A 27,205-nucleotide genomic window follows, 5' to 3' on the forward strand; every position below is an offset into this window, starting at 1 on the left:
TAACTATTAGATGTTGGATTTTGAAAAATTTATTCCCTTATCCTTTCTTTTTCAAAGAGAATTACATGTTCATTATATATGTTAACACAATGATTTAATAAATTTCCTTTTAATAACATTTGGAGACACAAAGGGGACAGTGTGGCTCATCTAGATTCATCTGGATGTTATTTTCAAATCCCTTTGAACACAGTCTTTGGATTAATTAGCTCCTGTTGAAGGTTTGATAGAGGGGATGCTGCATGACCTCCGCATAATGAGCCTGACCTCTATGTCGGGTAGATTATCCTGTTTAGTCTGTAAGCACCCTTCATCTGTGGCTGCTAAGTGTAGATCAAATCGTAGAGAAACAGATTTTTTCCTTAATCGTGGGTTATCTTTAAAGAAAGAACCTTCCCATTCTTTAATAACTTCATCCACTCTTTCTGTCCTGAAACGAAAAATTAAATCTTTTTGTATTAAGCAAAGAATTAATGTATTGGATGGAAAACAGTAAAAAAAAAACATGGGGAAGGGTAGGAAATCTAGGGAATTTTTGTAGAGAAAGATATGACTAAACTTTCTATGGAGGCAAAACATGTAAAGTTCTGTTTTGGGGTTGTATTTTTGGGAGAAATAACAAATGAAAGGGTTAGTCCTATTATAGCTGAGCTTTTGTTCAGTTAAATATATTTGTAAACATCAGTTTATTAGGAAGAGTAGATATTTATTTCAGATTAAAATTTGATATATTAGCTTAATTTAAGAATTTGATATATTAGAAAATGAAAGAAAATGATATATTAGAAAATGAAAGATTAATTTAAATATGGAAAATAATTAGATTTTAACTGTTTTCATTACGGGATTACTCATTTATTTTTGATTTAAATAAATACTTTCAATTTATTTCTTCTTGTTTCCTTGCAAGTCACTCATTTAACATCTCCATGCCTTAGGCAACTCTCTAAAAATAACTGGGAAGCTTATGACCTACATTGGTAGAATTTCTCCACCTAGGAGTTTCCTGTGACAATGAAATTATAGGTCTGGTCCTCATCCCCATCCCTATCCCCTGCATAAATATTTTTTCTTACTGTATGGTCCCATGGGCTTCAGTACTTTCCTTCACAACGCTTCCGTTTAAGATGGCCTGTTTGGTCACAGTTTCTACCTTTTCTTTCTCACGTTTGTGTATGACCTCTGTTGAAAAAGACACTTCCTGAGGAATGTAGCATTTACCAGATATGGAAACTTATTATTCATTAAAGCATTAAATGATGAGAGTTAGCTTGGAATAATACATTAGAGGGAAGACCTGATCCCAAGTGCTACTTCAGACACACACATTCCTTTCCTTAGCCCTCTGGATGAAAGAAAATGTCTGTGTGCCACCCTCCCCTTCCCCCCCATTCCCTTGTATACATTTGTTATATGTTTTTATAGTGTTTATTCCAAGAGTATGTAAGCTTTTTGATGGTCGAAACTTTTATTTTTGTCTTTGTACCTCTGGTGCCTAACACACTTGCTGGCACATAGTAATTACTTAATAAAAGCTTGTTGATTGACTTTTTTTTTTTAGCTGTGGGACCATGGAAAAGTCACTTAAATTCTCAGTGCCCCATGCAAATCTTTAAGAATATAAATTAGCCTGGGGTCTGTTAACTTGATTTTTTTTTAAAAAAAGAATTTTGATAACTGTATTTCAACATAACTAGTTTCTTTTATAATATTCTGTTTTTTTGTTTTATGCATTTAAAAACACTGCTCTCCAAAGGAGTCCATAGGCTTCACCAGACTGCCAGGACACACACAAAAAGCTAAGGAACCTTTATTATAGGCAATTGTTGATCTGGTGGAAAGCATTTTCACATGCAAAGTTCCCTTTGCCAATGAATCCTAGGCCCAGTCAACTAAATAGTAACTTACAATTAGTTACAGGCTATATTAATTAATTTAAATTTTGAGTTTTTACTCGCTGTTTTTAATATTCAGTGTCAAATCATGATATATAATTGCTATAAATGGTCAGTGGTAATAGTAATAACATTTTAAGATTTGTAAAACACTATATCTATACCATCTCATTTGATCCTTACAACAACCCTATTGAAGTAGATTATTGTTATTATCTTCATTTTACAGAGGAAGAAAGTAAGGCCAAGAGAGCTTAAGTGACTTGTCCAGGGTCATATAGTCATAAGTGTCAGGTAGGATTTGAACTTCCGGACTCAAAGTCCAGAACTCTAGCCACCAGACCACCTAGCAGCCTAATTTACTAATGTCAGCAAACTCACCTGGAGGTAAGATGAAGCCTACTCGACTTGTAGTAGGCTTTATATCTTCTTTCCCAGATTGAATAGAACCATAGTATCTGGGAAAAAAAAGAGTGATTAAAAAAATTAGATTAGTTAATCAAGATCTTGAATGAGAAGGACATTATTAATATACATTAATTATGGTTTGAAAATTTTCATTCATATTTCTCCAAGGGCTTAGTTAGTATTTCATGTATCAGATATTTAATAAATGTCTGTTAATGATACACATGTGTAAATACCTAAAAAGAATAAACACACAGTTAATGAAAATTAATTTTTGGAAGGTTTTAAAAGAAAAATTTCATCAGATTCCTTTGAAATAATTGGAGATATCTGAGGTGTCAGCAAACTCAAATGGGGAGTTATTGTTCTAGAATTTCGCCTGAGAGGCTTCTAGAGTTAAGTCATAATATCAAGTATGTATAAAAGAGGCAAATTTATCTTCCATCTTGTGAAGGAAAGGGCCTGGTAATGTAAGCATATCCTTGAATTTATGACGTTTGCTGGCTAAAGCCATTTCATGACCTTAATTGTAGCAGATATAGTTTTGAAATAGTCAATTAATTCATTTCTTAGATATCTTCTCTCCCCACACCCAAAAAAACCCCAAACAAACAAACCCTGCCCCAACATACAAACAAATAACCCCCCCCCCAGCAAAGTATAGGGATTTTGTTTTATGGACACTTCTCAAATTAGAAGTCAAGTGACATCACTGCCCCCTGAGCTTGTAAGTGGTTGAACTGAAATTGCAGTTCTTGGGAATGATTCAATTTAGGGTTTCATGGTAAACATCATTCCTTCCTGTCGACATAGAGCTGCCTTCTAAGTCACGTTAGAAAAATGTTGTTCTGCCTTTGCTGTAGTATCACATTGTGCTCACTCACATCTTGTTGTTGCTGTTGTTGTTATTGGGCTTATTTCATTGCTACTGGGAACTCCTGGTGAGGTAACTCTCTCTACCAATGCAGGCCAACGTCTGCTCTTCTGCAATTTAAAGTCTCAGAGAGAGTTGCCTGAGGAACTGAAAGGCTGAGTGAGTTTCCCAATGTGAACCAATGTTTCAGAGGCCGGATCTGAGTACAAGTTTCTGTGACTCTGAGGCTAGCCTTTTATCTACTGTGCTACACTGTGACACACTGACAGAGGATTGATTATAAGTAGTAGTGATGTATGGATTTTAACATTTTCACCTTATTTTGTGGTTGGTTCATGCAAGACACAAAATGGTCTAAAAAGACATGTGAGTCCTGAGCATAAGGGAGTGCAGATGAGCACAAAGCTCACTTGTCAGTATCTGAGAATTACACATTTACTACGCCTGACTCAAGTATTTCCACTGCTGACTTATACAGGGCCAAGACCTAATCTTCCATCTGTTAATTATAGTCCCCAACCAGAAAGACTCATCTTCATGAGTTCAAATCCAGCCTCAGACACTTACTAGCTGTGTGACCCTGGGCAAGTCACTTAACCCCTTTTGCCTCAGTATTCTCATCTGTAAAATGAGCTGGAGAAGGAAATGGAGAACCACTCCAGTATTTTTGCCAAGAAAACCCCAAATGGGATCATGGAGAGTTGGACATAACTGAAAAATGACTTAACAACAATTTACCTTAAGTAAAGGGACTGGACTTGGGGGTTTCATTGGCATAGGGAACTCCCAGATGAGGAAGCTCCCATTACCAATGCAGGCTGGCACTTCCTCTGTAACTTAGAGTTTTACGGGGTTGCCTAAGACTGCCAAGAAGTTAGGTATATCCCCAGGGTCACAGAGCCAATACATGCCAGAGCTGGGACTTGACCTCAGATCTTCCTGACTCTGGCTTCTCTCTAGCCACTGTGTCATGTTGTTTCTAGCCATTATCTTAGGAACTTGATAAGTCGAATGTGGTGGTGTGCATGGTTTGGAGGATAGATTTTTTGGGCCTGTGTTCTCTTTCTCTTTCTGGTCACTTCTCTCTGTGCATGGAGTTGGGTACCTGATTTCTTCTTTTTCCAGAAGGCGGCGATAGGTCGCTATCTCTTGTTCTAGCCTCATCTTTGTGTTGAGTAGCATCTCATGCTCTCTGAGTTGCTTTTCGATGCCTCTCCTCACTTCCGCCAGTTCTTTCTCTAGGCCCTCGATCACAGCCTCCAGGTCTTGAAGTTGCATCTGGTAATGTTGCTCTGACTCTTGTAGTGAATTTTCTAGGCCCCTTTCCTGTATAACCAAGACAGTATTGGTGATGCAAAATGTAGCTTTGAAATCTGATTTGAACTGTCAGCAGTGGTACATATTTAAACATGTTATATAGAGGTTTCTTATGTTACAACAGGGATTCTTAACCTTGGTCTGTGTACAGATTTTGGAGAGGCATTTCTGTGAGCGTGGATGGGGAAAAATTATACCTTCATTTTCACTAACCTCTAGCTGGCATTTAGCATTTCTTTCAATTATTTAAAGTCATTATTCTCAGAAGGAGGCCATAGGCTTCACCAGACTGCCCAAGGCGGCCATGACATAGAAAAAGGGAAGAATGGGCTTATACCCCAAGGAAGGGATTGAAAATGAATGAATCTTCATGTATTCCAAAATACTTATAGCAGCACTTTTTGTGATAGCTAAGCATTGGAAACAAAGTAGTATTCCCCATCAACTGAGGAATGGCTAAACAAATCGCGATACATGAATGAAATCGATTATTATTGTTCTATAGGAAAGGATGCATGTGATGAGTACAGAGAAGCATGGAAAGATCTACATGAACTGATGCAGAGTGAAGTAAACAGAATCAAGAAAACAATATAGCAGCTAGGTGGTGCAGTGGATAGAGCACTGGCCCTGAAATCAGGAGGACCAGAGTTCAAATCTGGCCTCAAACCAAACACTTGATACTAGCTGTGTGACCCTGGGCAAGTCACTTAACCCCAATTGCCTAAAAATTAAAAAAAAATTAAAAAGGGGCAGCTAGGTGGCACAGTGGATAGAGCACCAGCCCTGGATTCAGGAGGACCTGAATTCAAATCCGGCCTCAGACACATAACACTTTTAGCTGTGTGGCCCTGGGCAAGTCACTTAACCCCATTGCCCAGCCAAAAAAAAAAAAGAAAACAATATAGCCAGTAACTATAACAATGTAAATGAAAAGAACAATCCCATACACACACACACAAAAGTAAATGTTACAAAATTACGAAGACCAAATATGACTTAAATGAAGATATGAGAAGACAGCCCCAACCCACCCCTTGTACCCGTAGGAGATCACGAGTGTTACACATTATATGTTTTCAGACTTTTTCTACATATTGATCAATTGTGCTGATTTTTTCCCCTTTCTACAAAATACTATTTGTTATGTAGGAAGGCTCTCTGGGATGGGAAAGAAGGGGGATATGTGGGATAATTATGATGATATAAGAAACAGAAGATATCAGAAATAAAACCTTTTTTTTTTAAAGGTAAAGAACCCCTTCATTACAAGGTTACTTATAGCGTATACTTCACTTTATATAATAAGCCATCTTCTCCAGCTCTGGCTGTCTCCCAACATACTAATCCCAGAAGGGGAGTTCACATACTCCTTGTTACCCATTGCCACTTCAAGACCCTTCTCCTGCCATCATAATAATATTAGCTAACATTTATTAGTACTTTATTGCATCAGACATTGTGCTAACTGCTTTACAATTATTATCTCATTCAATTCTTGCAACAACTCTAGAAGGTAGGTGCTATTATTATTCCCAGATGAGGATGAGGAAACACGTGATTCACTGATGAGAAAACCAAGGCAAACAACAGGTAAGTGACTTGCCCAGGGTCACACAGCTAGCAGTATCTGAGGCTAGATTTGAACTCAGGTCTTCTTCACTCTAGGCTTAACACTCTATCCATTGTGCTGCCTAGCTGCTTCTATTCACTTAGCAAGTAACCTCTTTTTAAAATTTTCAAAAAAAATTAATTTAGTTTATTTTTTTTGTTACATTTTAACTTCTGAACTGTCTCCCTCCCTCTCTCCTTTTATCCCTCCCTCTCTCCCAACCCCACACTAGAAAAGTCCACCATTTGACACATATGTAAAACCATACTATGCTTATTTCTATTTATCAGTTCTTTCTCTGGAGGTGGATAGCATCTCCCTTCATAGGTCCTTTGTAACTGATTTATGTATTTTTTAATACTCAGAATAACAGAGTTGTATACAGTTATTCTTTGAATTACATTGCTGGTACTGCATACAATGTTCTCTTGGTTCCGTTTATTTCGCTCTTCATATTCATGCAGGTCTTTTCACATTTTTCTAAAATCAACCAGCTCATCATTTCTTATAGCATAGTAGTATTCCATCACAGTCATATACCATAACTTGTTGAGCCATTTCTCAATTGATGGCATACCCTCAATTTCCAATTCTTTGCTACCACAAAGAGAGCTGTTACAAATATTTCAAAACATACAGGCTCTTTCCCTTTTTTCCTGATCACCTTGGAAAACAGACCTAATAGTGGTCTTATTGGGTCAAAGGGTATACTGTTTTCTTTTAATTCTCTGGGCATAACTCTAGATTACTCTCCAAAATTCCATAATGCTCTCCATAATTCCACATTGCTCACAGTTCCACCAACAGTGTATTAATGTCGCAAATTTTCCATATCACCTCCAACGTTTGTCATTTCCTCCTATTATTTTAGCCAATCCAATAGGCATGAGATGATATCTCAAAGTGGTTTTAATTGCATTTCTTTAATCAATAATGATTTAGATCACATTTTTGTATGACTACATATAGCTTTGATTTCTTTATCCAAAAACTGCCTGTTCATATCCTTCGACCATTTATCAATAGGGGAATAACTCATATTCTTACAAAATTTACAAAGTTCTGTATATATTTAGATATAAGACCTTTATCTGAGAAACTCTCTATAAATACCCCACCCTCATTTTCTGCCTTCCTTCTAATCTTGGCTACATTTGGTTTTATATATATAAGCCCTTTTTAACTTAATGTAATTATCCGTTTTACATCTCACAATGCTCTCTATCTCTTGTTTTATACATTCTTCTCCTAACTATAAGTATGATAGGTAAAGTGTTCCATGTTCTTCTAGTTTTCTTATGGTATCTCCCTTTATGTCTAGCAATATATCCATTTTCACCTTATCTTGGTAAATGGTGTAAAATATTGGTCTATGCCCAATTTCTGTCAGACTGCTTTTCAGTTTTCCCAACAATTTTTTTTATTGAATTCTCAACCCCAAAACTTAAATTTTTATATTTGTCAAACACAAGGTTATTATAATCTTTGCTGTTGGGTCTTACATGTCTACACTATTCCACTTATCTACCTTTCTGTTTCTTAGCCAGTACCAGATAGTTTTGACAATTACTGCCTTATAATACAATTTGAGTTCTGGTACTGCTAAATTTCCTTTACATCTTTTGATATTCTTGACTTTTTGTTCTTCCAAATAAATATTATTATTTTTTAGCTCAGTAAAATAATATTTTGGTAATTTAATTGGGATGGCATTGAATAAGTAGATTAGTTAAGACAGAATTGTCATTTTGTCTCTGGCTACCCACGAACAATTAATATTTTTCCAATCATTTGAATCTGACTTTATTTGTCCAGAAAATGTTTTATATTTATATTCGTGTAGTTCCTGGGTTTGTCTTTGCAGTTATACTCCCAGGTATTTTATGCTAGATAGCATAGATAACCTTAACCTTAGATAAGGTTATTTAAGTGGGGTATCTCTTACCCTCTCTTCTTGCAGGGTTTTGTTGGTGATTAGCAATCAACCTCTTTTCTGATGTTCATGCTATATGCAGATATATGACCCAATCCAGTTCATGATGGAAGCTGTCTGTCAGCCCCCAGCTAATTCTGCCTTCTTCTTCAAAGAACTCAATATCTGTATTATTTTTGTTCCACATCCTGAACTTACGCTAGGGAACCTCAACAAAATTGCTGATGCTCCCTCGAATATCCTGGTCACCCATATCCTCAGTCTATTCAGCTCCTGTGACTTACTCCTTTGATCCATTTCAGCTCTACATAGGGTTTGCCATCACTCACAAGGGTTCTACTTTCATTGTCAAGAATTCTGATGTTCCTCTATCTGACTACAACCTTGTATCATCCCATCTTTCCTGACTCCTTTTAAATGTTTTCTTTGTCCTTACTCTCACCTCCAAGCTCTCTAACTCTCAATATTCTTCCAGGTTATCACCTCTGGTCTGACTGCCCTTTCCTCCCTTCCCATACCCTTAACTATTTCAACTTTATATTGTCTTCTATTCTAGAATCTCTTACCTCCTGATCCTATCATGATCCTTTCACATACTTGGCCAAACCCCAAACCTGGATTACCTTTGCCATATTCATACCAAATTACCCAGGTTTGCAACTTGGGAATCATCCTGAATTTCTTACTCTTCTTCACCCCACACTAGGATGTGTGGGAAGGTTAAGGATGTCCCTTTGTACCCAAAGCAGGATAGTTTAGATCATTATCCCATCTCACTTGGACTTTTACAAAAATCTCCTAACTGGTTTCCTTGTCTTGTCTCTGCCCTCTCTGATCTGCCTTCTATTCAGCTGTCAGACTGATATTCCTAAAGCAAAGCACAGGCCTTACCGTGGAACTACCCTGCTTAGAAAACTCTGATGGCTCCTATCATGTCTGGAAACAAATACAAACTTCTTTATTTGCCGTTTAAAGCCCTGCCTGACCTGGTTTCAACCTACCTTTCTAGGCTTATTTTTCATCATTCCCCTTTACACATATTTCAGTCCAGCCAAACTGGCCTTCCTGCTGGTCCTTACCTAGAGCAATCCATTTCCCATCTCCACGCCTTTATATAAGGCTGTCCCCAATGCCTGGAATAGAGTCTATTCTCACCTCTACCTCTTAGGACCTTTACCCTCTTTAAGAGCTCAGCTGAAACACACTGCCTCTTTCATAAACACTTTTCTGATCCCCCCAGCTGCTAGTACCTCCTGCTTACATTACTTTTTGGGTATACACACACACACACACACACACACACACACACACACATAGATATATATGAGATCATGGAATTAGAGCTAGAAGAGAGCTTAGGAACCACTGAATTCAAATTTTCCATTTTGCAGATGAAGAAACCAAGGCACAGGGAAGCTAAGTGACTTGCCCAGGGACAGCGGACAGGTAAGTGTCTGAGGCCGGATTTGAACCCAGGTCTTCCTGACACCAAGTCCAGCATCCTATGCACTGTGTCAAACATGTTATACATGTTTTCTCTGATGGAATATGAGCTCATTGAGATCAGTGCTTAACAGGAACCAGCTATGTGGCATAGTGGATAGACTGCCATGGAGTTAGGAAAACCTGAGTTCAAATCCGGCCTGAGACACTTACTAGCTGTGTGACCCTGGGCAAGTCACTTAATCCTATTTGCCTCAGTTTCCTCATCTCTAAATGAGCTGGAGAAGAAAATGGCAAACCACTCCATATCTTTGCAAGAAAACCCCAAATGGGGTCACAAATAGTCAGACTTGACTGAAATGACTTGAACAATAGTAAATACTGTGTTGATTGATATCAATTCCTGAAGAATTATATACATACCAAGATGAGGTCAAGCAATGGATAGAGCTCTGGGCCTAGAGTCAAGAAGTCCTAAGTTTGTATCTGGCCTCAGACACATATGAGCTGTGTGACCCTAGGTATGTCATTTAATCTATGTTACAGTTTCCTCATCTGTAATATGAGGATAATAATAGCACCTATCTCCCAGAATTGTTGTGAAGATAAAATGAAATGGCATTTGTAAAGCACTTTCCAAACCTTAAAGCACTATATAAATGCTAGCTATTGATATTGTTATTATATATGAAAGACTTTGCTACGTAAGGACATCCTGGGATGATTCTTTTTGCATAGCAAAGAATCCCTAAGCTTGATTAATCTCATCCTGATTTATCTGTATAACAATATTAAAACTGTCGACTTTCTTCTATCTACATTTTAAGAGGCATGTCTCTTTAGTTTTCTAAGAAAATTTAAAATTAGAATAAAATTAAATTTAAAATTAGAATAGAAAACTATTCTTTGGCAAGGGCTGTTTGGGATAGAACATGTCTCCTCTGCATGAACATTTTCCCAACTGATTGCTTAAAACGAAACAAAACAAAAAAGCCAGCCATCCCTGTAATACTGTGTCTATAAGAATAAGGCATTTGTTATTTCTGACCTTTTCTCTAGGTCCAGAGAATCTTAGGGTTGTAAGCCAAATCTTATCATTTTATTTTCCAGGTGCAGGAAGGCATGGTTGAGCTGACACATGCCACAAAGAAAGGGAGCAAGAGGTCTAGGAATAGAATTCTGTGGCTTTGACCTTGCCCTTCTTCCTGAGACTAATGGGCAGTCTTCCTGTCCCTCTCTTAATCAGATAACAGCAGGAGACTAAATGGACTCATTTTTCTGTTAGGCAGATATGAGGTTAGTTTTTTTGACTAGTCTCACCACGGCATGGAGAGATTCAATTTCCACTTGCAGATGGTGCCACTGACGGCGGGCCTCTTTGAGTTCTGCTCGGGCTTCCTTCAGTGCTTCTTCATCTTTGTCCATTTTCTTACTTAAATCTTCTTCTAGCTACAAAAAAAGGAGGGCATGATTACAAATGAGAAACTTTATAGAAATTCAATATAAAACCACCATAAGGACCAGTCTTTTCTCCAATTGTGTGTGTGTGTGTGTGTGTGGGCACGAACGCGTGTGGTTATAGAACTTGACTTTTTTAGTGTCAGCTCTGCTGCTAATTAGTTCTGTGACCCTGAGCATGTCATTTGATGGCTCTTTGACTTAGTTTCTCTCTATGTAAACTAAATGATCTCTAAGGGCCTCTGGCTTCAAAATTCTATAAAGCATGTAAATATCCATTCACTTTGTGAAAATATAAAAAGTCATTGCTAAGTTTTTTATTTCTTAACTTCTCATAAAGGAGGTCTTCTTTGAATAAACTTGTCCATACCTTTAACTCATTTAAGACTACACAAACACAGTAAGGTAGGGGTAGCCAGACTGACTTAACTAGGAATATTTTGCATCTTGGGCAATCCTCCCAAACCATACTGAGCACAAATAGCAGGAATGGTACCCTCCATAGTGCTTGTGGGGTAGAACCTTGTGGGATGAAACAGAGACTCCAGGTCATCAGGAGGCCACTGTGAGAGAGGCTACCCCATACATTCCCCCTTCTAGAGGAAGGGTTAGGGGTGTGTGGGAGCTAGCTCTCACCATCTCCTAAGAGCTGATTGTTAAATTTTCAGTGTGAGAATTTATACCTTGGAAAACAGCAAATGCTACAAATCAGGCCTTGATTTATTGTTTTGTTGATTGTCTAGACTTAAGAAAGTGATGGAGAAAATATTAACAGTGTATCCTGTATATATATGTTTAAATGTATGCGTATGTGTGTGTATATGTATGTGTATACACATATATAGTGCGTATGCATGCATGTATGTATATATAGTATGTATGTATATACGTAGTATGTGCATTTATATATACATATACACACACACACACACACACATATATATATATATGGGGAAAGAGAGAATGAGGAGAGGAGAGGGAGAGAGAGAGAGAGGAGGGGGAAAGAGATGAGGAGAAAGAGAGAGATGGAGAGAGAGACAGAAAGAGAGACAGGGAGAGTGCTCGCATGCACTAGAGAGCTGGTTGTTAAATATTTATCAGTACACCCCATGGGAAGGGCCATTTGGTAGCTTCCTATTTTGATGAATTAGTCTGGGAAACCAGGGAGCAAAGGTCAATTGCTCATATGCAGCATTCAAGAAGCCCAGTTAATTGGGGGTGAAGGTGGAATAGCAGCTCTCATAATAAACAGATGGTTGGTTTGAAGGACACCAATCCTACCCTCTTAAAAAATACGCACAGAAATCTGTGTTGGAGCTGGAAGGAACTCTAGAGACCATAATTCCAATGCCGTCATTTTACTGAGGAGGAAACTGAAGCCCTGGAAAAAGTTAATGACTTGTCCAAGGTCACAAAGGAAAGCTTATCAGAACTCATACTGAAACTGAAGCTGTGTTCAGATGTGGTCAAATGGAACCCAAATCTCATAGGTTTGTAGGCTCTTACAGTAGGAAGGGATGTTCGAGACCATCTTGTCCAAAACCCCCTAATTTTACAGAGTAACTATAATAACAGCTTTGCTAAGTGCTTTACAAATATCTTGTTTAATCCTCACAGCAACCCTGAGTGGTAGGTGCTATTAACCCCATTTTAGAGATGAAGAAACTGAGGCAAACAGGTTAAATGACTTGCCTAGGGTCAAATGGGTAGTAAGTGTCTAAGGTTGGATTTGAACTCAAAACTTCCTGACTCCAGGACCAGCATGGTATCCACAGCACAATGTAGCTGCAACAGAAACATTGTTAGAGTAGGGAAAAGAACCCAGGTCTCTGGATTATCAGTGATGTGGTCTTTTAGCCAGGGTTTTGAATGTTGCCTGTTCTGGTCTTATGATTCAGTACAAATAACTGAGCAGGAGAAAAGGGCTCTTGATTCTCCTAGGCACGGGAAATTCACAAATATACACACACACACACACACACACACACACACACACACTCCAAGATCCTGTACCCCTCAGTTCTCTGACCTTGGGAAAGTTTGAGCAGCTTCTGAGGGAAAGAAAAAGTCTCCTGATGGAGGAATAGTAGGGTCCCTCTAGAAGGAGCCGAGGAGCTATATTCCTCCCTTGCCTTGCCTTTCCTGAAGCCCACTCCCCCCTTCCTCCCTGCATTACTCTTGCAGAGGCAGGCTGTGCGCAGGGTCAGCAGCAACGTCCCAGAATCTCTAGGTCTGGGGAAGCATTTCTCACTCCAGAGCATTGTATCCCTCTCAATTCATGAGGTGACCCACCACATTTTCAACCCAGTTCTCCCAGCCAACCCCTGGGGTTCTAGACTGTGGGAAATTTTGAGGAGGCAGGGAGAGCAAAACTTTATGGGAAAGAAAAAGATCTGGTAGGCTGTGGCTTGAGTCCCTGAGAAGTCACTTCCCTCCAGTAGGGCTGCCTGCAGGCCATCTCTGTCTATGGGCTGATTGTGGGTGGAGGCCTCATTTTGTACTCTCATCAGAGCTTCTGGGCTTCTTGGCAGCTGTGCTACCTTTTCTCTCCTGGATGTGAGAGGGCCAAAGCTGTTGGCATGTAAGGGATTAGCTGCATGGTTGGGGCCATGCCTTCCTCCCCAACCCTAGGTGTGGCCAGAGTTTGCTCTGCCAGCTTGTGGCCTCTGCCCACCCAGAAGTTTGTGAGAGTGAGCTGTTGCTGGTTCCACCTTCATCATCATTTCCCGTTGTCTAGCAGGAATGGGGAACCTATGGCCTTGAGGCCACATGTGGCCCCCTAGGTCCTCAAGTGTGGCCCTTTCAGTCAAAGGGCTGCAGTTCTCCCCCAGTCATGAAATTACTGATAAAGTCAGGGGGAGGAAAATTCAGTGAATGGCAGTGGAGTTCTATCTCTGCTGTTATTTTTTACATTTATTCATAATTTATGATGCTTTTCAAACAACAAAATCAATCCGATATTTAAAATGATTTATACTTAAAAAAAAGTGAATGGCATCTTAGGTGGTACAATGAATAGAGCACTAGGCCTAGAATGAGGAAGACCTGAGTTCAAATCCTGTCTCAGACACAAGCTGTACGACCTTGGGCACGTCCCTTAGTTCTAATGCTTTAGTTTCCTCAGCTGTAAAACTGAGGGGATTTGACTCAATGGTTTTGAAGTTTTCTTCCAGAGCTAAATCTATGGTCCTATGATATACTAACAACAGCTTAGCTATTTTTTCTGGGTTCCTGTCGGTCCACTTGTTTGTTTGTTCATCCCTATATATAAGCATCGTGTTCTCCTCTGAAACTCAGCATAACCACTGCGCGGTAATGAGGCTATGAGAAGGGGGAAATAAAACCACTTTCCGTCAGTATTTTCTTAGCAAATACCTCACAAAAACCAATCAATAGGTGGCCTGCCCCTCTTAACCAATTAGTGTGGCACTCTGGGACCAAATGCATACATAAAGGAGAAAACAGAGAGAAAGAATTTCACAAACATGTGGAAGTAGATTACTAATTACTTTGATAAATAAACTATCAGAGGAGCTAAAATGTCCCAGAGTTCACAGACCCTGACATTGATATGCAGAAAATTTCACCTCTAAAATGTATTTTTAGGAAGAATGTTGATTTCTCTTATAGAGTAGTGAAGCATTATACCTTTTAAGTTGTGCCCATTATTTTCAGAGTATCCTAAAAGTGAGTATCAAACTGGATTGCTAACCTTATTTTCCTCTTGTGGGAATTAAAGAGTGTTGCCTATGAAGAGAATCCTGACCTGGATGGCTCTTGACAAGGAATGTTAGAGTAACAGTTGACTGTAGCTCCCATTAGGGACTGATTACAGGCTCCTGAAGCAGGAGTTGTGACATGCTATTTAAACTTCTAACAATTGTATTTTTATTGATACTTTTTGTTTTTAAAGCATGTTCTGAATATATTCCCTTCCCTCTGCTACCCAGTGAGGCATCATTTATAACAAACATTTAAAATGGAAGAGGGGAAAAAGGCAGTTGAACAAAATTGATCAACACATCGACCATGACTGACAGTGTTATTCCAAATCCATAGTTCCTCATCTCTGAAAAGAACAGGGGAAGATTCATTTTTTCAACTTTTCTCTGGGTCAGACTTGGTCATTATAATTGTACAACATTTTCCTTCCTTCCTTCCTTCCTTCCTTCCTTCCTTCCTTCCTTCCTTCCTTCCTTCCTTCCTTCCTTCCTTCCTTCCTTCCTTCCTTCCTTCCTTCCCTGTCTTTTTTCCATTTATGCTATTGTAGTCATTGGAACTATAATTTCCTCGGGCCTGCTTGGTTGTGACTTGCAATTTCATATTCTGTTCAGAGATTTTAGAATTATAAATTCAGCTTTGATGAAGACAAGGAAATTTCAATTAGGAAATGGTTTCGAGTCAGTGAAAGTTTGTGGATAGAAGAGGTAGGAGTCCTTGTGAATAGCGGTTTCTCTCGTGTCACTAAGTTTTTGGTATCAACTTGGCAGACTTATGCAGCTGCTTTATGATTGAAAGACTGACAAAAAGGAAATAGAGAAGGTTTGGAGATATCCCCTACTCCTGAAATGCTAACCAATGCTTATTTCAGTGAGTTTTTTTTTCACCTTCTGTTCCCAGTGGCATCTTTTACCACTTGACTTTCTTTTACCATGAACAAATGAAAGGCAGTTGTAGAATTTATCCCAGCCAAAAGTTAGCTTTAGTCTTTCAAAAGTGAGTTTTACAGTGGTCTTAAGGCATATGGAAACAACTAGACAGACCAGAAAACAAACATCCTGTGTGGCATATTGTAGCTAAGCCCTTCATTCTGATAGACTAATGACAACATTATGACTTACATAAGATAGAATCATTTGCACTATGTGATTACACAATACAAAGACAGCTTTCAAATACTGACATCATCTGCATTCAGACTTTTTCCATGAAATCCCATTTATAGAAGTGAATAAACTACTCCACCCCTACCTACATTTGAAAATTTCTACATTGATCTTGAATAAATAAATCCTTCTGATATTAGGATCGCATGCTAAGATCTACAAGGGACGTTAGAGGTCATCTAGTCCAAGCCTCTCGTTGTCCAGATGAGGAAAGTGAGACCCACAAGTTAAGGAATTTGCCCAACACTATCCAGAGCTGGGATTTGAATCCAAATCTTCTGACTCCAAATCTAGTGTTCTTTCCATTCTACTGTATTTTTTTTTTTTGATGTCTTAAAGGTTGTCCCCAATCAAATCCATAAATGCTATTTAAAATATTTAAATATATTTCTATATAAAATACATTTGAAAATGTATTTTAAAAATATAGGGCATCTAGGTGGCACAGTGGATAGAATATCTTCCTGAGTTCAAATCTGGCCTCAAACACTAACTAGCTGTGTGACCCTGGGCAAGTCACTTAACTCTGCCTCAGTTTCCTTATCTGTAAAATGAGCTGGAGAGGGAAATGGCAAAGTACTCCAGTATCTCTGCCAACTAAACCTCAGATGGGGTCAATGTGACTGAAATGGCCGAACAATAACAACAACAACATTTTAAAAATAAATTGCTAAAGGAATAAAGGCCTACATTCAGGACTCAGTGATTTCCACCTCCCTCCTTCTTCCCCACCATGGAGCCAAAATTTCTTATTTTGGCAGCATGCTTAACCAATACAATAAGAACCTGACTGTATTTGAGTGTGTAGGATTTGATGACCTTTTGCAAGGGAATGGCCAGATCTTGAGTTCAGCTTTTGGTAGGTAAGCAGTAAAATAACAAGAATTTTTGCTACTTCCCTTCTTAACATTTACTTGTCCTTTTCGAACATATTTGTATACTGGAGCCTTAATGAATTGATGAAGAGTCTGTTGTGATAAAAGTGAACAATTCTGGGGAATTAGGATTTAGAACCTTAACATCTCTTCTTGTCTTTTAATATTTATATTGCATGTCCTTTGGGATACAAATAATCATGAATACCCTTAATTTCTGGAATTGCAAAACCAAGTAATCCAGGCACAGTCGGATCATGAATTAGATGGGGGTGGGGAAGGCAGGGGGGTTGGTTTTAACAAAATGTAGAATTATTCATGAATGCTAGATTTCCATCACAATGGGATAATATGAATGAGAATTTATAATAACCAAACGCGCCTACATGGTTATTATAATGAAAATAGATTATGGAAATCTTTTAGACTGGCTTTGCTAAGTTTAAAAGAAGCAAATTAATCTCTTGATTGTAAAGCTGAAGACGCTGACTATTGAAACCCTTCTCTATAAATAGCCCCTTTGCAACATCCTTGCAGGATTCTTGAAATGCTTTTTCCTGAAGGATGTCACAGAGGTCAGAGGGCATCATATTCCGTCTGTGGTCCCCATGTCTCCTTAATCTCAGTAACCTCTTCCCTTCTGCAAAACCTCCAATCTACGAATTTCCCATGGCTGCATGCTATTTTTGCAAGATAAACATTGCATTTCCCTCTCTATTCCAGTCCTAGTCATATTGCAGTGAAAGCTGAATTCCTTCCCCAGTACATGCTGCATCGAAAAGGAAATACTGTACCTCATAGAGGCCGAGATAGGAATGGGGTAGACATGGATTGTCTCCTTATCCTGGAAGTTGCCTCCCTGTATGAAAGCATTACCTGGAGTCTCGTTGAGAGCACGGTCTCTATCTGATTTCTGGTGAGCAGCCTTTCATAGTTTGCCCTGATCTCATTGAGGAGCTGGGACAGCTCCATTCCTTTCCCATCCTCCACCTTGGCTCTAACTGAACCTTATCGATAGGATGAGCCAGCCGCTGCAGTCTGCTCTGCCTGCAATCGGAGCACAGACAGAGAAAACCCAGCAAAATGTTAAAGTAGCAGTGCTCCCTTTTTCAGAGGACCAGAATTTCTGGGCTTTGAATCCATTTTGCAGATGTACTGTTATGCAAACCACCCTTCCTGGACCTATGCACAGATGCTACCTTTTATAACTGCTGTGGGCACAATGGAGCTTTACAAGAATAGGGAAAAATAAAATGAAACTCTTCTTTCCTTGTTTCCATGTGTTGATTCACCATAAACCCCGGCTCTTTAGAGCACACAGTTCTCTTTCCTTTACTGTAAGGAAGGAAACAAACATTTATTAAGCACCTACTATGTGCCAGGAACTGTTCTAAGTTCTTTACAAATATTTTCTCATTTGGTCCTCACAATAACCCTGGGAGTTAGGTGCTATTACGATCCCCATTTTACAGCTGAAGAAACTGTGGCAGACAGAAATTAAGTAACTTGTCCAGGGTCACACAGCTAGTAAGTATCTCAGACTGGATTTGAACTTGGGTCTTCTTGAGTCTAAGCCCACTGTGTCACCTAACTGCCTGTATTGCAGGGGAAAGGAATATAATCTAAGGAGAAATGGGAATTGGTTTTCATAAGGCTTGCTTGGAAATAAGAACTAGCTGGTCAAACTTATTTCATGAGATCATATGTCTAGAACTGGAAGGGGCATCAGATGCCATTTAGTCTAGTCCCTGAAATTTTATAGATGAGTAAACTAAGGCAGGAAGGTGCTTCGGTGGAAAGAGCAACGGGCCTGGAGTTGGGAAGATCTGAGTTCAAATTTGGCCTCAGCTACTTGCTAGCTATGTGACCCTGGACAAGTCACTTAACCTCTCTCTGTTTGCCTCAGTTCCTCATCTACAAAATGGGGACACACTGGAAGAGGAAATGGCAAACCACTCTAGTATCTTTGCCAAGAAAACCCCAAATGGGGTCACAGAGAGTTGGACACGACTGAACAACAATTACCTTGGTTTATGTTGCCAAATATTTTGAGAGCTGCTATAAAAGATACTGTCAGAGTTATTGATAGCTCTCATAAGTGTATGCTATGACTGTTGAGAGCATACTGCTCAAATAACACTATGGCAAGAATGGTGTAGTGGAGGGAGCCCTGGAGATGGAGTCAGAAGACCTAGCTGGGAATCCAGGCTTTGCTGTTTACTACCACTATGACCTTGGGCCTCAGTTTCCTCATCTGTAAAATGAAGAGGCTACACTAGATGGCCTCTGAGGCCCCCTCTGGCTCTACCTCTATGGTCCCATGACGTCAGATCCAAAATACAAGTTGCAAACAAGATGAAGGTGAAAAGGCAAGTGGGGAGAGGGTATGAAGTAAATAAATCATGTGGTCCCTCTGCGGGATTCATTCAAGGAAGCTGAATAAATTGAAGCAGGGAATTGGATGAGCAAACCTCTGTTCTATTTGCATTTAAAACAGACCTTGTACAGTGAAACTGTATAAATTACTATGTGAAACTAAGGAACTCCCATGTCATTGGAGCAATGCCGGGCAGTTGTATAAAACAACACTTTTCAAAGCTACTACTTTCTCACCCATGATATCGATCAACCCTTACATCTCCCAGGGGTAGAATAGAAAGTATTCCCATTTTACAGATGGGAAAACTGAAGTCCAGAGTAGTTAAGTGAATTGCCCAAAGTAATATCGTTGGTGAAAGAGTTGGAATATAAATAGTTTTATTGCCTGATGTTGAGTGAATGTTGCCCCTTCAGTCTTTGAACCTCGAAGACTGGGGGGAGGGACCTTAGAGTCATTTGGTTTGATCTGTCCTTGAACAAGAATCCTCTCTCTCTCTCTCTCCCTCTCCCTCCAACACACCCAAGTGGGTATTTGGTCTTTGCTTGAAGAGCTCCCTGGAGAGTACAATCCACTTTCTCCTGGGGTAGCCTTTTCTGTTCTTTGTGATTGTAATGCCTAAATGTGCTTATTTGACTAATCAACCAATCAATAACCAGCAAGGTCCTGTTAAGATCCTTACCGCGTGCAAAGTACCCTTCACAAGAGATAAAAAGATCAAAAGACAAAACAAAACAAAACCAGTTCTTGCCCTCAAGGGGCTTCTATTCTTTTGGAGGAAAATAGCAGGTTCTCAAATAAGTTAAAAACAGAATACACTCACATACAATATATACACACACATATACAAAATGAATACAAGGTAATTTTGGGGTGAGGGGAGGCACTAATAGTTGGGGGTGGGGCAGGTGAGATGGATGTCAGAAAAGGTCTCTTATAGGACATAGTACTTGACCTGAGCTGTGATGGAAAGTAGGGACTCTTAAGGAGGCAGCTAGACGGTGCAGTGGATAGGGCTTTTAGAGGTAGCTAGGTGGTATAGTGGACTTAGGATCAAGAAGACCCAAATTCAAATTCTGACTTAGACACTTATTAAATGTGTGACCCTGGGCAGATCACTTAACCCTGTTTGCCTCCTCAGTTTCCTCATCTGTAAAATAAGCTGGAGAGGGAAATGGCAAACCACTCCGGTATCTTTGTGAAGAAAATTCCAAATGGGGCCACAAAGAATCATACGTGCCTGAAAACAACTGAACAACAAGAGAGATAGATGAAGGAATGCATTCCAGACACAGAGAACAGCCTGTACAAAGGTAGGTGTCATGTGTGAAGAACATTGAATGGGCTAGTTTGGTTTTGATCTCAAGAGGATGTGAAGGAGGGAAATAAGCATTTATTAAGTGCCTGTTGTGTACTAGACACTGTGCTAAGCACTTTGCAAATATTATCTCATTGATTATAACAACCCAAGGAGGTTGGTACTATTATTGTCCCTATATTACAGTTGAGGAAACTGAGGGAGACAGAGGTTAAATGACTTACCCAGAGCCACACAGCCTATGTCTGAGGCTGGATTTAAACTCAGCTCTTTCTGACCCCAGGCCCAGCTCTCTATCCACTGTGCCACTTAGCTGTCTGAAGTATGTGTAATAAGTCCAGTCTGGAGCTAGACTGTGTAGGGCCTTATATAAAGGGTTGTGTTTTATTCTGGAGGCAGGAGTTATAGGAGATTATGCTTTTTTTTTCTTTTTAGGCAATTGGGGTTAAGTGACTTTCCCAGGGTCACATAACTAGTGTCAAGTGTTTGATCTGAGACCGAACTTGAACTCAGGTCGTCCTGACTTCAGGGCTGGTGCTCTATCCACTGCGCCACCTAGCTGTCCTGAGATTATACTTTTGTAATTGTGCTTTGACTACAATGTGGAGTATTGGCTGGGGTGGGGAGTGATTTTAGACAGAGAGACCAAACAGGAGCCTGTGACAGTATTCCAGGTGTGAGGTAATGCAAGCCTTCCCAGGCTTGGCGAGCGGAGAGAGGGGAATGGCTGTGAAACATGCTGCAGAGGCAGACTTGATGAGATTCAACAACTAATTGGGTTTGTGAGTTGAGGGAGAGGGAAAGTTGAGGACAACACCAGGTTTCATACCTGGCTAATTTGAAAGATGCTGATGCCCTTGGTAGAAATAGGTAACTTCAGCAGAGGGGTGGGCTTTATGGAAAATATAATAAACTCTGTTAGCATATGTTGATTTTGAACTGACTATGGGATGTTGACTTTGATATAATAGTGGTAGCTGTCGTTTATGTAGCACTGTAAGATTTGCAAAGCCCTTTAAATATAGTATCTCATTTGATCCTCACAACAACTTTTTTTTGGTATCATTTACATTTTATAAATGAGTATACTGAGACTGATTAAGTGACTTGCACAGGATGACACGTTTAATAAGTGTCTAAGTCAGGATTTGAATTTAGATCTTCTTGACCCTAAGCCCACTATACCACCTAGCTACCTCTAAAAGTTCTCTGAGTATAGTTCATGGATTGGTAGGGGTCCCCAAGACCCCTTTGGGGGTTTGCCAGGTCAGATTATTTACCTGTAATACTCCTCCCTTTTTCCGACTATATATATCTATGTGAGGCTGGATTTTTTCCATCTACTTCAACCAAAACAACATATCACAGCAGATTGAGTGCAGAAACAGATAAGAACATTCAACTGTCTTCTATTAAGCCAGACATTAAAGAAAATTGCAGAAATATATAAAACAATGCCATTCTTCTTACCAAATTTTTTTTGCTTTGGAAAGTATTATTTTCAGTAAAATAATTTATGTTAACATGTAATGGATTTATTGTTGTTTTTCAATGAATTAGTAAAATAAATATTTTAAAATTTTATCAGTTTTAATTTATAATACAATAAATATCAATAGATATATAATCCACATAAATAAAAGGTCTTTGGGGTTCTCAATAATTTTTAACAGCATGAAGGGGTCAAGAGACCAAAAAATTTTGAGGATTGCTATAACAGACATGTGTAGATATAGGATTGGAGCTCAGGAGAGAGACTAGCATTGGATATATAGATTGAGGAGCATTTGCATAGAAATGGTTATGGAACATATGGGAGCTGATAAAATCACTCAGAGAGAGAAAAAGAAAGAGGGAAACAAAAGGGGCCCCAGGTGGAGAAGTGGGGAATACTCACAGTTAGTGGGGAGGGATATAGATCATGATCCAGTAAAGGAGACTGAGAAAGAGCAGACAAGTTGGAGAACTAAGACAGCAGTTTCTCTTTGGCTCTGTCTCTGTTTCTCTCTGTCTCTCTGTCTCTCTCTCACACCCATGCAAATAATAGTTATCACTTAGACAGTTATTTAAGGTTTGCACAGTGCTTTGCATATGTTATCTCATTTATCTTTACAACATCCCTGTGAGGCAGGTGTTTTTATCATCCCCATATTACAGTTGAAGAAACTGAGGCACACAGAGTGTAAACGACTTGCCTATGCTGGTAAATGTCCGAGGCAGGATTTGAATCCAGGTATTGCTGGCTCCAAGTCCAGGGCTCTTATCTACTGAGGCACCTAGCTGCCTCACAAACCCAGAATGGACTGAGCATTCAGAAGAAAAGTGCAGTAAACAGTGCAGAATGATGCAGAGAGGTCAAGAAGGAAAAGTAGCAAAAAGAGGCCATTGGTTTTGGCCATTAAGAGGCGACTAGAAGAGCAGTTTCTGTTGAGTGACAAGGTCAGGAGACAGCTTGCAAAGGGTTAAGAAGTGAGAAGAGAAAAAGCAGAAACAATGAGTGCAGACAAATTTTTTTTTCCCTAGAGTTTTGGCTGTGAAAGGGAAAAGAATTATGGGACAACAGCTTGAGTGTGAGAAATAGTAATCCATGTGTTCAAGATGCATTACACAGTTCATGGAAGGTATGTCTGCTTATTTAGTATGCTGTGTCACCGTACATATTTTGTTGGAGCAAATTTTATTTTATTTTTTGATACCAACCTGTGGTTTCATCAGTATGGGGAAACTCCCAATACAGAAACTCCCTGAACCAATGTAAATCAGCAACTGTCTGTAACTTAACTGCCCACTGTGTTGTTACTGGACTAATAGTCACAAAGCCAGAATTTGCCAGAGCCTGGGCTTGAACCAAGGTCTTTTTGAAGCCACCATGAAGACCTATGTGTCAGTGCTTGGTATACAAATGAAGTTGCAGGTCTCATAATAATCCTGCAATGTCTTCCTTGCCTCTAGGGGTCCTCAGACCACAAATTGGGAACCACTGCTCCTGAAGGACGGAACTATTAGTCTCACAATTGAGCCTTGTCCATTTCTTGAAAAGTTTTTGATTTACACAGTTCAAAGAACTATGGCTCTGTAGGGGTATGGTTTAACCTCTCTTAATGTGTATTGATTAACATTGTGACCATTCTTCCCAAAGTGTTTCTGAGAGTTTCCAAGAGGAGTTTGAGGAGAATAGCTAATATTCATATTACCCTTTAAAACAATGATCCTGGGAGGGAGGTACTATCATTATACCCATTTTACAGATGAAGAGACTAAAGCTGAGGGATGTTCACCTTACTGCAAGGTCACACAAATAGTATCTGATGCAGAACACTTTGGACTAGGTCTTCCTGACTGCAAAGTGCTAGTGTTCAGATGTCATGTTTTAGATTCTGTGACAGAATGGTCACAAAATAGTGCCACTTCTCATCTTCAGACAATCTGGTTAGTGCTCTTTGCTGCTGTCACCACATGGTAAAAAAGCTGTGAAATTTCTCCTAAGAAGATCAGAATCCTTGGGTTTTTCTTTATTCCCCCTCAATTTTTTTCCAGTAAGTTTCCTCTAAGTCACCCTATCTAGTATAGACTCATCTTCCTGAGTTCAAATCCGGCCTCAGACACTTACTAGCTGTGTGACCCTGGGCAGGTCGCTTAACACTGTTTGCCTGTTTCTTCATCTATCAAATGAGCTGGAGAAGGAAATGACAAACCACTCCAGTATCTCTGCCAAGAAAACCCCAACTGGGGTCATGAAGGGTTGGACATGACTGAAACGACTGAACACCACCACCCACCACCTATTACAGTTAAGCATGTGGTATAAAGTACACAATTTGAGGCTATTGAGAGTTTCCAATTGCCTAGTTATAAAATTGCATAGAATCTTAATCTCATCTCAATCTTCTCATCAGAAGACATGTCAGAGGTCACCTAGTCTGACTCTTGTGACACAAAGAAAGTCACAAGCTCTTTGGGCCTCAGTTTCTTCATCTGTAAAAAGAGGGGGCTGGACTAGATAACTTCCAGTAGCCCTTTCAGATCACATCTAATCCTATTATCTGCTTCCCTCTAAAGCTAAACATCCTCAATTCCTTTCAAATGATCTTTATATGACATGGTGAGTTGTCCTTCTTTACATGTCCTTCCTAAAAAGTGGCATCCAGAACTTCACACAATATATCACATATGCTCTGCTTAGAGCAGGGACAGAGTCTCACATCTCTTGTTTAATTCACTAGACCTGTATTTGTTGTTCAGCCATTTTCAGTTTTGTTTGACTCTTCGTGACCCCATTTGGGGTTTTTCTTGGCAAAGATACTGAAGTGGTTTGCCATTTCCTTCTCCAGCTCATTTAACAGATGAGGAAACTGAGGCAAACAGGGTGAAGTGACTTGCCGAGAGTCACACAGCTAGTAAATGTCTTGAGGTCATATTTGAATTCATGAAAATGAGTTTTCCTGACTTCCGGCCCAGCACCCTATCCACTGCACTATTTAGCTGCCCACTACCTAGCTGCCCACCACGTAGCTGCCCCGTGTTTACCTGTATTAATGCCATTTAATTCATCTTAGGATGTGTTTTAACACAGGATTAAAACCAGTTCTGCTCAGGAAAGGGAGACATTTTCTAAAAATTAAGTTTTTAGAAAAACAGCTGGTTGGGCAATAATGCTTACCCCTTGGTGACTGTAAACTGAGCCACACCTTTATTGCTGCTAGGCTACCTTCAGAAGAATTCATTACACTAATCCAGTAATCTTTAACCCCTTAATCGTTATTTCTCAAAGCTGTCCACACCAGTGGCTTCCTGCCATCTTTCATCACTTGTCCTGGAAATTTAAGTCTGGTGATATGTTGACGTACAGGAATTGCAAGCTCTGATGCCCTTCAGAAACTCTAGCATTGAGGCTACACAGAAAAGTGACTCTTTTCTTAAAAGAGGTGAGCAATGAAGTCAGCGTTGTGGTTTGTGGAACTGAGAAAGAACCTCATGGACTTCCTGATAAACTGTGCATGCCAATTAATCTTAAGCATTTACAGAAATAAGAACCACTCTGTTTTGGAGCAGGTGATTGAAGTGTCTCTTGACTTTTCCTCTTTTCTCTTTGTTTTTTTCTTTCTTTTTCTTCCTTCCTTCCTTCCTTCCTTCCTTCCTTCCTTCCTTCCTTCCTTCCTTCCTTCCTTCCTTCCTTCCTTCCTTCCTTCCTTCCTTCCTTCCTTCCTTCCTTCATCTCCAGGCTGAATTATTGACTTTTCTGTTTCTAGCCTTTCCTGTCTTCAACTTGAATATTGCTAGCAGCTTTTATTTTGGATTGGACCTGTGATTTCATTTGTATATAGTAGTAGACTCTAAACTTTTTAGTCTTAGGACCCTTTTATTCTCTTAAACATTACTGAAGACTCTCCAATGATCTTTTGTTTATATAGGTTATGTTTATAGATATTTGCCATATCTGAAATTAAAATGGAAACATTTAAAAATATTTATTAATTCATTTAAAAATAACAATAATAAACCTATTACAGATTAACACAAATAAAATATTTGTTAAAAATAACTATATTTCCTAAGGAAAAAATATTTATGAGGAGTAATATTATTTTATATATTTTTGCAAATTTAATGTTTGGCTTAATAAAAGATAGCTGGATTCTCATATCTGCTTCTACATTCAATCTATTGCAATATGCTATTTTGGTTGAAGAATATGAAGAAAATTGAGTCTCACATATATGTAGTAGGAAAAGGGAGGAGTATTATAAAGGGCAATATCTTGGTATTATTACAATTATAAAAATAGTTTTGATCTTGTAGACCCCCGAAAGGATCTCTGGGCTCCTGAGGCTTCTCTGACCACACTTGGAGAACCACTATTATAGGGCATTGATCTCCAAACTCTTTTGATTGTGCACTCCTAAGAGTAAAAGAAGGGCAGCTAGGCGGCACCATACAGTGCACAGAGTGCCAGGTCTGGAATCAAGAAGACTCATCTTCCTGATTTCAAATCTGACTTCAGACACTTACTAGCTGTGTGACCTTGGACAAGTCACTTAATTCTGTTTGCCTCAGTTTCCTCATCTGTCAAATGAGCTGGAGAAGGAAATGGCAAACCACCTCAGTATCTTTGCCAAGAAAACCCCAACTGGGGTCATGAAGGGTTGGACATGACTGAAATGACTGAAGAACAGCAAGACTAAAAGAAGCACTTTTTTGAGGAAGTACTCCAATAAATATGTACATTTATTTAATCATAAATTATATATGTACTATGCTAACATTATAAGCATCATAAAACATACAAAAATATATACTTAAAAAGGGTGAAGTAAAGGTGAAATGAGGCAGCAAGATGGCATGATGGCTAGATGGTAGGGAGCTGGACTTGGAGTTGGGAAGACCTGAGTTCAAATTCTAACTCCAACATTTAAGTATGTGTAGATCTTTCTGATGTTGTAGCTAGTACTCAGTTCTCTATACCGTACTCTGTTACTGTAATGCTACATCATTATTATTGGTCCAGGATTGTGATTTCCTCAGTTTAGAGCACTCCAACTATGGGAGATTAGTTCCTTTGTGTAACTCATAGTCTTAGAGATTTTCCTTAACATGACTAAATAAATTATGGTATATGAATTTAATGAAATAGTACAGCATGATAAGAAATAATAAAAACTTTCAGGATTTCCCTGGTTGTTAGAATGTCATCTAAAGTCTCCCTCCTCTCTCCATTTTTGGATACTTTTTTCTATGTTTCATATTTACGTGTCTGGTCTTTATCCTAACTTCCACTTCTATTGGCAAATTGGGTCCCAGAGGATGGCTAC

The 27,205-nt window shown here is 39.2% G+C and overlaps 1 protein-coding gene across 3 annotated transcripts; it reads right to left on the reverse strand.

Annotated features, from left to right (window-relative positions):
- On the reverse strand, positions 1-22,408 carry KRT222 (keratin 222). Of its 3 annotated transcripts, none has more exons than XM_078156032.1 (6): positions 22,294-22,408; positions 10,803-10,931; positions 4,283-4,503; positions 2,277-2,353; positions 1,077-1,182; positions 1-430 (listed from the first exon to the last, which is right to left on the reverse strand). In XM_078156032.1, the coding sequence occupies exons 2-6, from the start codon at positions 10,905-10,907 to the stop codon at positions 202-204; spliced, it is 738 nt and encodes a 245-aa protein (XP_078012158.1). In that variant the 5' UTR covers positions 10,908-10,931; positions 22,294-22,408; the 3' UTR covers positions 1-201. The 3 variants fall into 3 exon arrangements, with proteins under 3 accessions (XP_078012158.1, XP_020853406.1, XP_020853407.1); XM_020997747.2 differs by lacking the exon at positions 22,294-22,408 and adding an exon at positions 17,578-17,749; XM_020997748.2 differs by lacking the exon at positions 22,294-22,408 and adding an exon at positions 17,496-17,671.
- Positions 22,409-27,205: the final 4,797 nt, after the last annotated feature.

Source organism: Phascolarctos cinereus, unplaced genomic scaffold, assembly GCF_003287225.1.
Source record: "Phascolarctos cinereus isolate Bilbo 61053 unplaced genomic scaffold, phaCin_HiC Scaffold_5;HRSCAF=322, whole genome shotgun sequence".
NCBI classification, from domain to species: Eukaryota; Metazoa; Chordata; class Mammalia; order Diprotodontia; family Phascolarctidae; genus Phascolarctos; species Phascolarctos cinereus.